Raw genomic sequence first — 13870 nt, 5'->3', positions numbered from 1 at the left:
AAGTGGAAAACGTGTAACAAGCGGTGGAATCGTTTTATCAACACGAGAGTTATGCAAAAAAGGTCTACTGTCTCCCTCTTTCTCTCTCTCTGCCCCCCTTTCGGCCCCCCTCCCTTTTTCTCTCTTCCTTTCGTCTTTCCTAGCGATATATATCCGCGCTCCAATTTATCCGCGTTTATCTGCGCCCCTCTTTGTCTCCATTTGTCTCTTTGCCCTCGAAGAGAGAAAGAGGGGGCAGGGGGGGAAAAGGGGGGGCAGGGAGACGTGCGTTTTATCGTGTAACGCGCCGAACGAGAACGTTTCCGGGGGTAAAATTGATATTACGCAACAAAGATATGGAGAGAAATGCAGTTCGCGATCGGCGAAAAATATATAATATAAAATATATGTATAAAACGAACGTATGAATCTAGATTGAAATCCTCGTATTGAAATGCGCGAAATTCGTCCCCCTCCGGCTGGGGGGTTGCAGAAGTATATTTTCGTTTCGCATTTAAATTCGCGCTCTCTTTTGGCATATCACTTTTATATATCCACGGACTTTTCAGCTTTTATTATACGTTTCACATCATTACCGTGGATTTTCTATTGTAATTCGTAATCCGCGCAAGACAAGCAATTGATAATTAATTTTCGACGATAGTCGTATAATAACGTTCGGCGTTTTCTACGAAATGGGGTTTGGAAGCTTTTCAACAATTTTGATATTGAATTTGATGGAAGGGGGAGAATTTAAACGCGCTTGTTAAGAGGCTTATTGTTCTTCTCGCTGCGATATTTTCGATTGCTTCACATATTTGAACTCCGATCGTGGCTTTTTAGCTTCCGGGACTAAAGCGAAATAAATGCGGCATCGAGAGAGAGAGAGAGAGAGAGAGAGGAGAAAAATTTTACGAGCATAAAAGTAAATACGCGACATATATATAATGGATTTTATTTACGATGTATATACAGTGTACACACAAGAATTTATACGAACGATATCCGCGTAAAACCAGTTCGAAATGGTATTTTTCACTGCATACGCATATTTGTAAATATAACGTGTATAAATAATCATAAATAAAAAAATAATGATTGGCCTTTTTATTGATTTGAGTGTATATGATAATTGAAATTATTGTTAAGCGAAAGAATATAAAGAAAAATGTTACTCGTATATTTCACTCCGTAATTCTCTCTACGTTCGTACGTATAAAGATCTCATTAAAAAATGTGGACCGTTAATATGAAATAAAATAAATAAATATGTCATATATATCAAATTATATATGTCACGTCTGTAGGTCTCTCTCTTCGACTGTACAATGTATTGAATGATTTAAAATTAATAATAAATCGTATTGAGAGAGAAAAAGGGAAATGCGATACTGTGTAACTGCAGCACGATTTCAATTAAGTGAAATTTAATTAACATTTATGCATCAAAAAGTAACAAAACGATTTGGTTATAGCCATTAATTAATATCGTTTAATTTTATATCTCCACGCGTGTATAATATATTCGATTACCAAGTAAATCGCTAAAATCGGTATGCTTTTTGACGGAGAATCTGCGTACAATATTTATATATCTTTTTATTGAGAATAGTATAAAAAAATAAGTATATAAGTTGAAGCAATTTGATCGATAATTTTAATTAGATCAATTGAAAATAATATTTTTTTTATGCAAGGAATATAATACATAATAAAATAAAAAAGTTGAAAAAATTAACAATAATATCAAAACTGATATTCTTGATAAATGAAAGCTCTGACAATAAGCTGTCAGGAATTTTTAAAAATATTAAAACATGAACAATAATATCGAAACTGATATTTTTACATAAAAAAGTTCTCTGACAATAAGCTGTCAAGAGTTTTATTTCTTTTATTTAAATAGATCTTTTTATATACATTGTTTCAGGAATTTGACAGAATAAACGAATATATGTATCGTTTTCGCTACATCTCCTTTAAATTCACTCAGTATATTTGTGTGTTCCGTGCCGCTCTAAATTCTATTATATTACGATAGTGTCGATAGCATAAACCAAACGTTATTTCCTCTTTCCAAACACACAACATCGCGCGATGTAATATATCCAAGAAAATAAACCGCCGCGAAACAATCCCCGATTTCGATTCCTTGAGAGTAACTCGCGAGATGGTCGCTTACCCGAGACCATTTCCTCTATCTTTACGAGGTCGTCACGATTCATAGTTAAATATATTGAGGATCGCGGGCTTGTCTGCGGAATTGGAACTCGTGCAAGCTCCTGTTAGAGCTTTCATATTAAATGTCTCTCTCGCGTGTCGATTACTTTAGGGTCTTACTGAAACCAAATTAAACCTTGTTTCACGAATTGCCGGGTTACATTTTTATGAAAATCGTAAAAATCAATTCATTCAAAAATTAAAGATTTAAAATTTAATGTCTCGTTTAAAAATCATAAAATGAATTCTTATTTTATTTTAATTTTTCAAAATATTAAAAATTTTTAAACGATTTTAAAAATGAAATGTCTCTTTTTTTCTTTTGTCTTAATTACTTTAGGAGTCATATTAGAACCAAATTAAATCTTGTTTCATGAATTCTCGGGTTATATCTTTTATAAAAATCCTAAAAATAAATTAAATGTCTCTTGCGTTTCAATCACTTTAGAACGATCTTACTGGAACCAAATTAAACCTTGTTTCACGAATTGCCGGGTTACATTTTTATGAAAATCGTAAAAATCAATTCATTCAAAAATTAAAGATTTAAAATTTAATGTCTCGTTTAAAAATCATAAAATAAATTCTTATTTTATTTTAATTTTTCAAAATATTAAAAATTTTTAAACGATTAAAAATGAAATGTCTCTTTTTTTCTTTTGTCTTAATTATTTTAGGACAGTCATATTAGAACCAAATTAAATCTTGTTTCATGAATTCTCGGGTTATATCTTTTATAAAAATCCTAAAAATAAATTCTGTTTACTTTGAGCTGTCAAAAAATTAAAAATTAAATGTCTCTTGCGTTTCAATCACTTTAGAACGATCTTACTGGAACCAAGTTAAACCTTGTTTCACGAATTGCCGGGTTACATTTTTATGAAAATCGTAAAAATCAATTCATTCAAAAATTAAAGATTTAAAATTTAAAATGTTTCGTTTAAAAATCATAAAAGTGAATTCTTACTTTATTTTAATTTTTCAAAATATTAAAAATTTTTAAACGATTAAAAATGAAATGTCTCTTTTTTTCTTTTGTCTTAATTACTTTAGGAGTCATATTAGAACCAAATTAAATCTTGTTTCATGAATTCTCGGGTTACATCTTTTATAAAAATCCTAAAAATAAATTCTGTTTACTTTGAGCTGTCAAAAAATTAAAAATTAAATGTCTCTTGCGTTTCAATCACTTTAGAACGATCTTACTGGAACCAAATTAAACCTTGTTTCACGAATTGCCGGGTTACATTTTTATGAAAATCGTAAAAATCAATTCATTCAAAAATTAAAGATTTAAAATTTAATGTCTCGTTTAAAAATCATAAAATAAATTCTTATTTTATTTTAATTTTTCAAAATATTAAAAATTTTTAAACGATTTTAAAAATGAAATGTCTCTTTTTTTCTTTTGTCTTAATTACTTTAGGAGTCATATTAGAACCAAATTAAATCTTGTTTCATGAATTCTCGGGTTATATCTTTTATAAAAATCCTAAAAATAAATTCTGTTTACTTTGAGCTGTCAAAAAATTAAAAATTAAATGTCTCTTGCGTTTCAATCACTTTAGAACGATCTTACTGGAACCAAATTAAACCTTGTTTCACGAATTGCCGGGTTACATTTTTATGAAAATCGTAAAAATCAATTCATTCAAAAATTAAAGATTTAAAATTTAAAATGTTTCGTTTAAAAATCATAAAAGTGAATTCTTACTTTATTTTAATTTTTCAAAATATTAAAAATTTTTAAACGATTAAAAATTAAATGTCTTTTTTTCTTTTGTCTTAATTACTTTAGGACAGTCATATTAGAACCAAATTAAATCTTGTTTCATGAATTTTCGGGTTACATCTTTTACAAAAATCCTAAAAATAAATTCTCTGTTTACTTTGAGCTGTCAAAAAATTAAAAATTAAATGTCTCTTGCGTTTCAATCACTTTAGAACGATCTTACTGGAACCAAGTTAAACCTTGTTTCACGAATTGCCGGGTTACATTTTTATGAAAATCGTAAAAATCAATTCATTCAAAAATTAAAGATTTAAAATTTAATGTCTCGTTTAAAAATCATAAAAATGAATTCTTTCTTTATTTTAATTTTTCAAAATATTAAAAATTTTCAAAAAATTAAAAATTAAATGTTGCAAATTCTCTGTTTACTATAAGCTGTCAAAAAATTATAAAATTAAATTTTTACGAAAATCGTAAAAATAAATTCTATGTTTACTTTGGCCTGCCAAAAAATTGTAGAATTTTTATACTAATACATATCCCAAACCTCTTTATATACATATAATAAATCGCGAGTATGTATTCGCGCAAAGGTCCCAGAAACTTTCTAAAGTTCGCGGCAGCGCTTCGTCGTAATTCTCGAACTGAAATTCGGATCTTCCGAAATATCTCGCAAATTGTGCGTTCTGCAAGAGAAGTGCGCGAGTCTCCTTTCATCCTCCTCTCCCCGAGAAGCTCCCTTACTTGCGCGGAAAGGGAAGTATAGGTACCGCTTTGGAAATTCGTGCTCCAGAGCGAGAACCGCGCACGTGTCCCGCCTAGATACGCTACGAATCACTCCTTTCACGAAATTCAGAGGCACCTTTCACGCCAACAGTAGACCATAACCCGGGAATTGGGTTTAAAAAATGTAGCTGGCTCGCTAAGGACCCTTGAAATATTCATACCAAATGCGATGCTCCGGATGTATACGGCGCCTGAGTTAATATACATATATATATGTATACTTGTCAATAAGCAGGTACAATCGCGTTAAATTGGTCGAAAATAGAAATCATCGATGTTATTATTGGATGAACGATTCTCGAGCAAGAAATATCATTTTTCATTATTCTTCTAATTTTTTTTCACTGCATTGACGTGTGATAACAAAAAAAAATATTCACTCATTCTTTTTTAAATTTATTTTGTCATGAATAATTATCTCGTAAAGTTAAACGTTCTATAGTAGATATATCTCTGAATTTTAAATATGCAATAATTTATTTTCAGTTTCCAGTTATTAATATTCGCATATTTCTTATTATATTTATGCTTATATCATACACCTTTATATTTTTATATTTATTATACAATTTTTTTTCTTAAAGTTTTCTTTTCTCTTAACTTGAATAAATTAAAATATGATTGAAGTAGTGACATTTCATCGAAAATAAATAAGTATTGCATTCTGATTTATTTAAACAATAATTATTTTTCGATGTGAAAAATTCCATTATCACTAACTGAATTATATATTTTCTTCTATTTTCACAAGTCTTCGACTCATCATGTCATGTACTTAGTCAATAAATATATAAATGAATTATATAATTAAAAATAAATAATAATAAATAAATATATATAAATAATAATAAATAAATAAATAAATAAATAAATAAATAAATAAATAAATAAATAATAAATAAATAAATAAATAAATAAATAAATAAATAAATAAATAAATAAATAAATAAATAAAGGAATGAATAAATAATGAATAAATATGAATAAATGACTATATAAAAAATAAATAATCACAAATTTTACTTACATTTAACGCGAAAGTGCAGCGGCTCGCTTCGCGTCTCATTCAAGTCATTCGTTGCTGCGCAAATGTATTTTCCTGCGCTGCTCCTTGTCACGCTTTGCAGGACGAGGCTTTGATTCGACCAGATGATCCTCGCCGACGTGTTATGCGCCAGAATTTGATTCTGCAAAGAGAAAGAGACGCTTCGGATAAAAAAAAATTAATTCTACGCTATTCAGGAAATCTTAAATTTCGCGCCCTTGAGAGGTCTGTTGTTTTTTCCTGTTTTATTAACAAAATGTGAGATTAGATAAATTAACACTTTAATTTACATTAACATAACATAGATAATATTAACACTTTAATTTGTACAAAAAAAAGATTTATCAATCTATATAGTCTCATATATCTTGATTACAGAATTATGCATTCTAAGCATTTATAATTCTGTAATCAAAATATTATACATGAGACTATACGGATTGACAAATCTTTTTTCTGTACAAATTAAAGTATTAATATTACCAAATGTGGAAGCGCTCTAATTTCAGGTAAAAAACAGTCCGTATAGCCAATAAATAGATTTATAGTTGATCTAACCTCACATTTTGTCGATAAAACAGGAAAAACAACGGACTTCTCAAGAACGTTCAGGATCTCCTTAAAATAGAGAACGAGAGAGCACGGAAACGTACGTAATCTCTTGACTCTGAGGATGCAATAAAAAAAAGGCGGATACAATAAAAAAAAGTATGATATATTATTTTATCAGACAGTTGTGACATCTGTAAGAAAGAGATGCAATGTCTTTGTTTTCCCCGCGAGAGGGCTCGTCGTTCCGCCGCGAGATCGAGCATGCGATTTCATTTCTCGTTACTTTTTAATTTCACGATAAATTAAAGATAAGCGCGACTGCAGCGATGTCTTCCTGTCCGTTATGATCGTACCTTATCGTATCGTCCCTACCACCCTTTTGCTTCTTCGGCCTCGAGAAATGTCAACAACCGAGCGGAAGACCGAACGCTTTTACGACCGCGAGAGACAAAGAGAAGAAGTATCTTGCAAGAGATTACGAAGGTGCATATGTATGTATATACATATACGCGTATATACCTGTATAATGCTGTCGCACATGCAGTACAACTCGAACAAGTTAACGAGTCGTATTCGTATAACGAGGGTCATCAAGAATCTCCACACAAAAAGGACGATTATAACTGTTTGCGTGTCTTATACATCCGAAGACATATCACGTAGCTATTCGAGATTATAGAAAAATTTCATTTTGTAGTGAAGAGACGGAAATAAATGATAAGATAACAAATATAAAAAATAATAAAATAGTATATAAATAATGGAAAAATATTTTCTTTTCTTTCATTATATGTATATTTTCCTATAATGATTGTAAATTTAGTCGTTAACTAAATTAAATATTGTAAAAATTGCGACATTTGAACAGTTGATGAATCCGTTCCATTATTATATGTCACATTAACAGTATAATGTTAATTAATAAATATACAGAGTATAAAATATTTTGACAGCTTGTTTGGGAAGCCATTTTAAGTAAAAATTGTTATATAAACACATATTTTAAAAATTAATTATATTTTATATAATTTCTATTTTAATTAATTATAAAAATCCAAAAGATCAAACTTTAGTCTGCAACTGAATTAAATATTTCGCAGAAATTCGCAGAAATTGGGAAATTTGAACGCTGAAGGAAAATGAAGTTTCATCTTGCCATTATTATGTGTCACATTAACAGTATAATATTAATTAATAAATATGCAGAGCAATCTAAAACGAGTATAAAATATTTTTATAATACAGCTTGTTTAGAAGGTCATTTTGAGTAAAAATTGTTATATCAACACACACGGGTTCTATTTTAATTAATTGTAGAGTCACAAAAGAAAGCATTTTATTAAAAATGCAATAATAAATAATAAATTAAAAAAATAAAACACATTATCAATGTTGTGCTTAGATAATTTTAAAATTAGCCATATTAAAATATGTAAATTCATCTTTGATAAGATGAAGATGATTTTGTTTTAAATATATCTAGATAAAAGATAAAATTATATGGCGATTCATCTATAATTTTCTAGATAATAATTTTTAAGACTGTTTATATAAACACAGTTATAAAAAAATGTAAATTATAAAAAGGATATAAATATATATATATATGTATTTATATTTTTATGTATAAATTTTTAAGTCCTACTATTTAAGTATTTTTATGTGCTATGATTCTAAATCAAAATTATCTGAAAATCATTCTAGATAATTTAGTAAAGGTAATGCTTTTTTCATCTAAGCTGCAGATATAGATAATACATATTTTTATTATTCTATATAATATTAAATATTAAATATAATATATATATATATAATATATAATAATATAATGTTAAATATAATATTATAATATTGAATACAATACATATTTTTATCATTCTATATAAAGATAAGATGATGCGAAAGTTTCATCTAGATGCTCTCATCTATATAATTTTATTTAGATAACACACAGAAAACACTGCACATTATTTATAAATAAACAATTAATGTTAAAAAATAAACAAGCCTGATACACATTAAATCAAAATAGGACCTATATAAGTACATAGAACTTTTCTACTTGAAATGACCGAACAAGTTGTCCAAGTTTTTTTCACCCTCGTCGATCATCCTGTATATCCCGCCATTATTCGCCAGAGAGAGGATGTGTACGGCGAAATATGGTTTGAACAGTTTTACCAGTTTCTCGCACGGTTACGTGTCGCCGTAACAAATCTGTCGGTTTAATTAACTACGAAGGGGCGAGTGGAGCGCACATTATGTCTTACTCTGTCCCCTGTTCTGGCGACGAAAATGAGAGGCGGGACAAATGCTCGGTGCTAATATCGTAGTCCTGAAACTCGCAACCGGGAGGGTCGCTGCACCGAACTCGAAACGCGTAAGCGGAACAGCCGCACGTCAGGGCCAACAAGTAGCACGAGTCGGCGTATAACGCCGGCGCGGCGCATAACGTCGTCGTTTGCCGTTGTCAAATGCAGGCCGAACTGCTTAATCAGGCGAGAGGCAGGCCGGGGCCTTCGAAAGTTCCGCGACCGCCGTCTACTACCTAATTTACGGGCTAGTTGTTGGCGAGATGTGAAATTCGTGTAATTATACATAAAGCGGATTATTAAAATATCTTGATAAAATATGCTCCCCGTACATTATCGAGAATTAACTTCGATTTATATTGCAATCATAGGAACATTGTTTCTATTTTTTTTTCAAATATATGTACTATGTAAAAAGATTTTTTTTTAAATTCTATACGTACATATATAAAATATTTAAAATGTCGAATTTTAGAAAATTGTTTATTTTTAACAAATAAATTAATATTGTATTTCAATTATTTTATTTTATTAAAAATATAATATTTTGAAACAATTATAAATTTTATTTAAACACGAAAATAAATTTTTTAATACATATAACGGTGAAAAAGGTTTTTTAAAAAATATGTGAGACTTTTTTAAATATATATATGTGAGATATTTTTTCAAATATATATACTATATAAAAATATTTTTTTTTTAATTCTATATGTACATATATAAATATTTAAAATGTCGAATTTTAGAAAATTGTTCATTTTTAACAAATAAATTAATATTGTATTTCATTTATTTTATTCTATTAAAAATATAACATTTTGAAACATTTATAAATTTTATTTAAATACAAAAATAAAATTTTTAATACATAACGGTGAAAAAGGTTTTTTAAAGAATAAGTGAGACATTTTTTTAGAGAGATTATATATAGAATTTAGAAAATTTTTATCAAATTATAATAAATAAACAAATTAATAATGTGTTTCGATTCTTTTGCTATTAAAAATACAAAAATTCTAAACAATTATTAATTTTATTTACTTATCTTTTTTATTTAAATCAATTACCTCAAATAAAATAAGTTCTCCAATACATACAACTTTGAAAAATAGTTTCTTCAAAAATAAGTGAAAAATTCTTTAGAAATATACCTTCAGACGTCTTTTATTCAAGAGATATCTAAATATTTTAAGCACAAGATTTTCTGAGATTATTATCAGTTTATAATAAATTAACAATGTGTGCCTCAATGAATTATTTTCCTATTAAAATGATAAAAATTCTAAAACAATTATAAATTTTGTGTAACTATGTATTTTATTTAAACTGTCTTAAATGCGAAAATCATTTTTTCATTTTTACACACACACACACACACACACACATATATATATATATATATACATATATATACACAAAGATGATTTTTACTCCATTCTATTTCTCGATCTCCTTCTACTTCGTCGAAGTAAATACGCTGTGAAAGTTCGAAGGAGCAAAAGCGCGCGAGATTATATATAATAAGAAGAATATCCCTCTCCCAGAGTCATAGTGCATTACGCGTAAAAAGCTATAGGTTCTGCCTATTTAATCAGAAAAAAAAACGACAGAAAGAGTCGAAGACGTCTTTGTCTCGCCGGCAAACATTTTCTCTCGGCCAGTAAAAGTCCCTTAAGTTTTTCACTCTTTTCACCCCCTCCCCCCATCCCCCTTCCACCCCCTCCGCCATTTCTCGTTCTCATACCTCTTACCTTACTACCGTTTCCTCCATTACACCGGCGCGGACCCTCTTTTCTCTCCCGTTCCGCCAGAATCCGCTCGCCGAAGATAATTCGAAATCGATTTGAAACGAGGCCATTTGAATCTCGGAGAAGTCGCCGGGGGTTGAAAGAGGGTGGAAGAGATTTCTTCCTCCGTTTCTCTCTCTGTCTATCCCGCCGGGACGTTTCTTTCCCGCGGATGTCGCGCCCTCTCTCCGATGCGAGTAGATTTATTCAATTGTTTTATAATCTCTCGACACGATGACGTTCTCGCGTTGCGGCGCGGCGTCTCGTTCTGTCGAAATTTCGCGCCGGCTCCGTACTTTTCGCACGCCCGATTTCACAATGTCAGAACGCGGAGAGATATTTAATGAATTGCACGATTAATTGATATATCGATAAAAGTTGCTTCCCTTCTTTTAGCGCGCGATTGAGAGGGAATATTCAGCGTAAATCGAGAATGAAAGAAAGCGCACAGTTCGAGATTTTATCTACAATTAATAATGATAATTATTATAGAAACGATATATTTAATTCGACCCAAACTAGCCAAGAAAATTTTTATTTTATTTTTGTGGAAATAAAATAAAAATTTTCTTGACTAGTTTGGGTCGAATTAAATATGTATATCGTTCCTATTTTAAATACCATTAGCGACGTTTTAAGTATTCAATTTGATAATTATTATAATAAATTAATAATATATAATATAATAATATAAAAAATAAAAATATATATGAGAAATAATTTTTCTTATATATTATTAAAGGGATCCTAAACGTCCTTGAGATGTCTGTTTTTCCTGTTTTATCGACAAAATGTGAGGTTAGATAAACTGCTTAGAATTCATAATTCTATAATCAAAATATATGAGGCTATACAGATTGATAAATCTTTTTTCTGTACAAATTAAAGTATTAATATTAACAATAAAGGGCGAAGCGCTCTAATTTCAAGTAAATAACAATCTGTATAGCCAATAAAAAGATTTATAGTTTATCTAATCTCACATTTTGTCGATAAAACTGGAAAAAAACAACAAACTTTTCAAAGACCTTTACGATCCCTTTAATGATGTAGGAATATAATAATAGCTAGAAATAATAATAATTATTATTATAAATTAATAATGTATAATAATAATATAAAAAATAAAAATATATATAAGAAATAATTTTTCTTATATATTATTAAAGGGATCCTAAACGTCCTTGAGATGTCTGTTTTTCCTGTTTTATCGACAAAATGTGAGGTTAGATAAACTGCTTAGAATTCATAATTCTATAATCAAAATATATGAGGCTATACAGATTGATAAATCTTTTTCCTGTACAAATTAAAGTTTTAATATTAACAATAAAGGGCGAAGCGCTCTAATTTCAAGTAAATAACAATCTGTATAGCCAATAAAAAGATTTATAGTTTATCTAATCTCACATTTTGTCGATAAAACTGGAAAAAAACAACAGACTTCTCAAAGACGTTTAGGATCCCCCGAATGATGTAAGAATAATAATATGTAAAAAAGTATAAAAGATAATAAAATAGTATAATAATATAAGAAATAATAAATATGAAAAATAATTTTTCTGTTAAAAAATATGAATTTAAAAGGTTTGGAGAGAGGAACAAGCTGTAGAATTTTTTCATACATATTTTTACTACGTAATGTACTGTACTTTATAAAACGTTAAATAAAATATCAGAGAGGGAACACGCGTATATTAGGTATTTAACTACTCATATAGGCACTTAACTACTCATCGTGATATGAATCGAACGTACTCGAATTGATATATATTGCAGTTTTTTGCACGATTAAAATCATTTTCTCTGCGAGAGATTTTTTTCAATAAAATGTAATAAAAAAGTGATAAAGGGAGAAGGGCGCAAAAAAAAAAAAAAAATCAAATGAACGCGGACACGTGGTGTTTGCAGCCATTAGCGCGGTAACTCAATTAAACTGCATTGTAATCTATGTAACCAGCCGTCCATGTGGTCGAGTCTAGGAGGTTTAGCGCGCTTTAGCATAGGTTAAGCCCCAGTTAAACCCGGAGGTTTATCTTCGATTTACTTGCGGCAAAGAGACGAAGCTTGAAAAGGACTCGTTAAACGTTGTACCTCGTTAAGATTGTCGGAGGAATTTTTGAGGAGCAGCGTTCTTACGTTCCTTCCCTTTTCCCTCTGTGTGTCTCATTGGAATTCATCCAATGATCTTACAAAATAATCCTTATATTATCATAATCCACAACTTATGTATCTAAGAGTTTCTTTGTGCGATTTAAGGCTATTTACATGTATAATTTACATGTTATAATTAATATTACTCAAAAATGTCATATTTATTAATTTATTGATAAATATTAATTTATATGTGTATAATATAATAATTAAATACATGTATATAATGAAATATTTAAAAAAGACTATAATAATTAAATAATTGAAAAAAGACATATTTTAAAAATTGGAGGATACGAGAATTGGAAAATTATAAGTACATATATTTTTAGGTATAGAAATTGGAATTCTTTTTTCGTCGATTAATTGACCTGCATTTTGCCTTTATTTATTCATCATATTGGACCATTAATCTCCCTCTTTTTCATTTTTAACGATCGAGAGTTCCTTCCAATTGAAAAAAAAAAAAAATATATAAAACCGATCATGTTTTATTTCATATCGCTTACGTCAAAGAGAACCGTCGGAGCTTATCGGTCAAAATCACCATCAAAGACACTCTACGATGGAGATTTCCCGCACAGGCTGATCGATATCGCGGCTTACACGTATGGTATCCCGTTTCTACCTCGGTAGAGATAGCAAAGTTTAAAGTTTCCTTTCGAATGCCCCAGCCTCCTCCTTTCCGCCACCTTTCCGTTCCCACGACTCGGGAGATTCCGTTCTCTTTCGTCGTTTCCGTCCGCGTTTCTCCTCGTCGTCGTCCCCGACAAGGCGGAATGGAGAGTATCGTCCTGTGTAGTCAGCTCCTGACTTTCGTTTATCTTTTCTTGCGACCGAGCCATTCTGCGAAGAGCCACCATCCGTCCTGCGTGCCTCCTTCCACTTGTCCAATCTACTTTTCCAACCCCCTGCCAGCCCCTTCCTCGCTTACTGTACTTGTATTTGTTCGTATAAGTAGATTCGCGCACAGTAATTTTGTTCCAATTTAACTTAGTTCTGCGATTATTCGTGTATTTTTGTTCGTCGGTAATGGAACTATCGGAAGCGCGGGACAAAGAAAGATCGTTTGACGTCACTATCGAGAAAATGCGCCATTTTGATTGATATTTAGAAGATTTCTTATCGAACAGCAACGATATATGTTTGTTATATAATGTATATAATTATACGGGGTGTAGCTAAATAAGTGCGAAGAATTTTAGGTGATTCTTTGTCGAAAATTAAGGAGAGTTTCTTATATTAACATATTGTTTTTTTTTCAAATTTTAGACAAATTAAAATAATAAAACTTAGTTTC

At 29.9% G+C, this 13870-nt stretch overlaps 1 protein-coding gene across 4 annotated transcripts in view; it reads right to left on the bottom strand.

Moving 5' to 3' along the window:
* The window catches only part of LOC114945579 (kin of IRRE-like protein 1), a 652455-nt gene that overhangs the window by 31486 nt on the left and 607099 nt on the right, over positions 1-13870 (bottom strand). For all 4 annotated transcript variants that reach the window (XM_085484861.1, XM_085484860.1, XM_085484862.1 and 1 more), the window contains one exon: positions 5745-5904. In XM_085484861.1, the coding sequence (XP_085340987.1) occupies positions 5745-5904 (160 nt within the window). The remainder of the gene's footprint in view (positions 1-5744; positions 5905-13870) is intronic.

The sequence above is a fragment of the Nylanderia fulva genome, unplaced genomic scaffold (assembly GCF_048542155.1).
Source record: "Nylanderia fulva isolate GAGA-0341 unplaced genomic scaffold, ASM4854215v1 Scaffold32, whole genome shotgun sequence".
NCBI lineage: Eukaryota > Metazoa > Arthropoda > Insecta > Hymenoptera > Formicidae > Nylanderia > Nylanderia fulva.
This window is presented reverse-complemented; position numbering and strand designations above follow the sequence as displayed.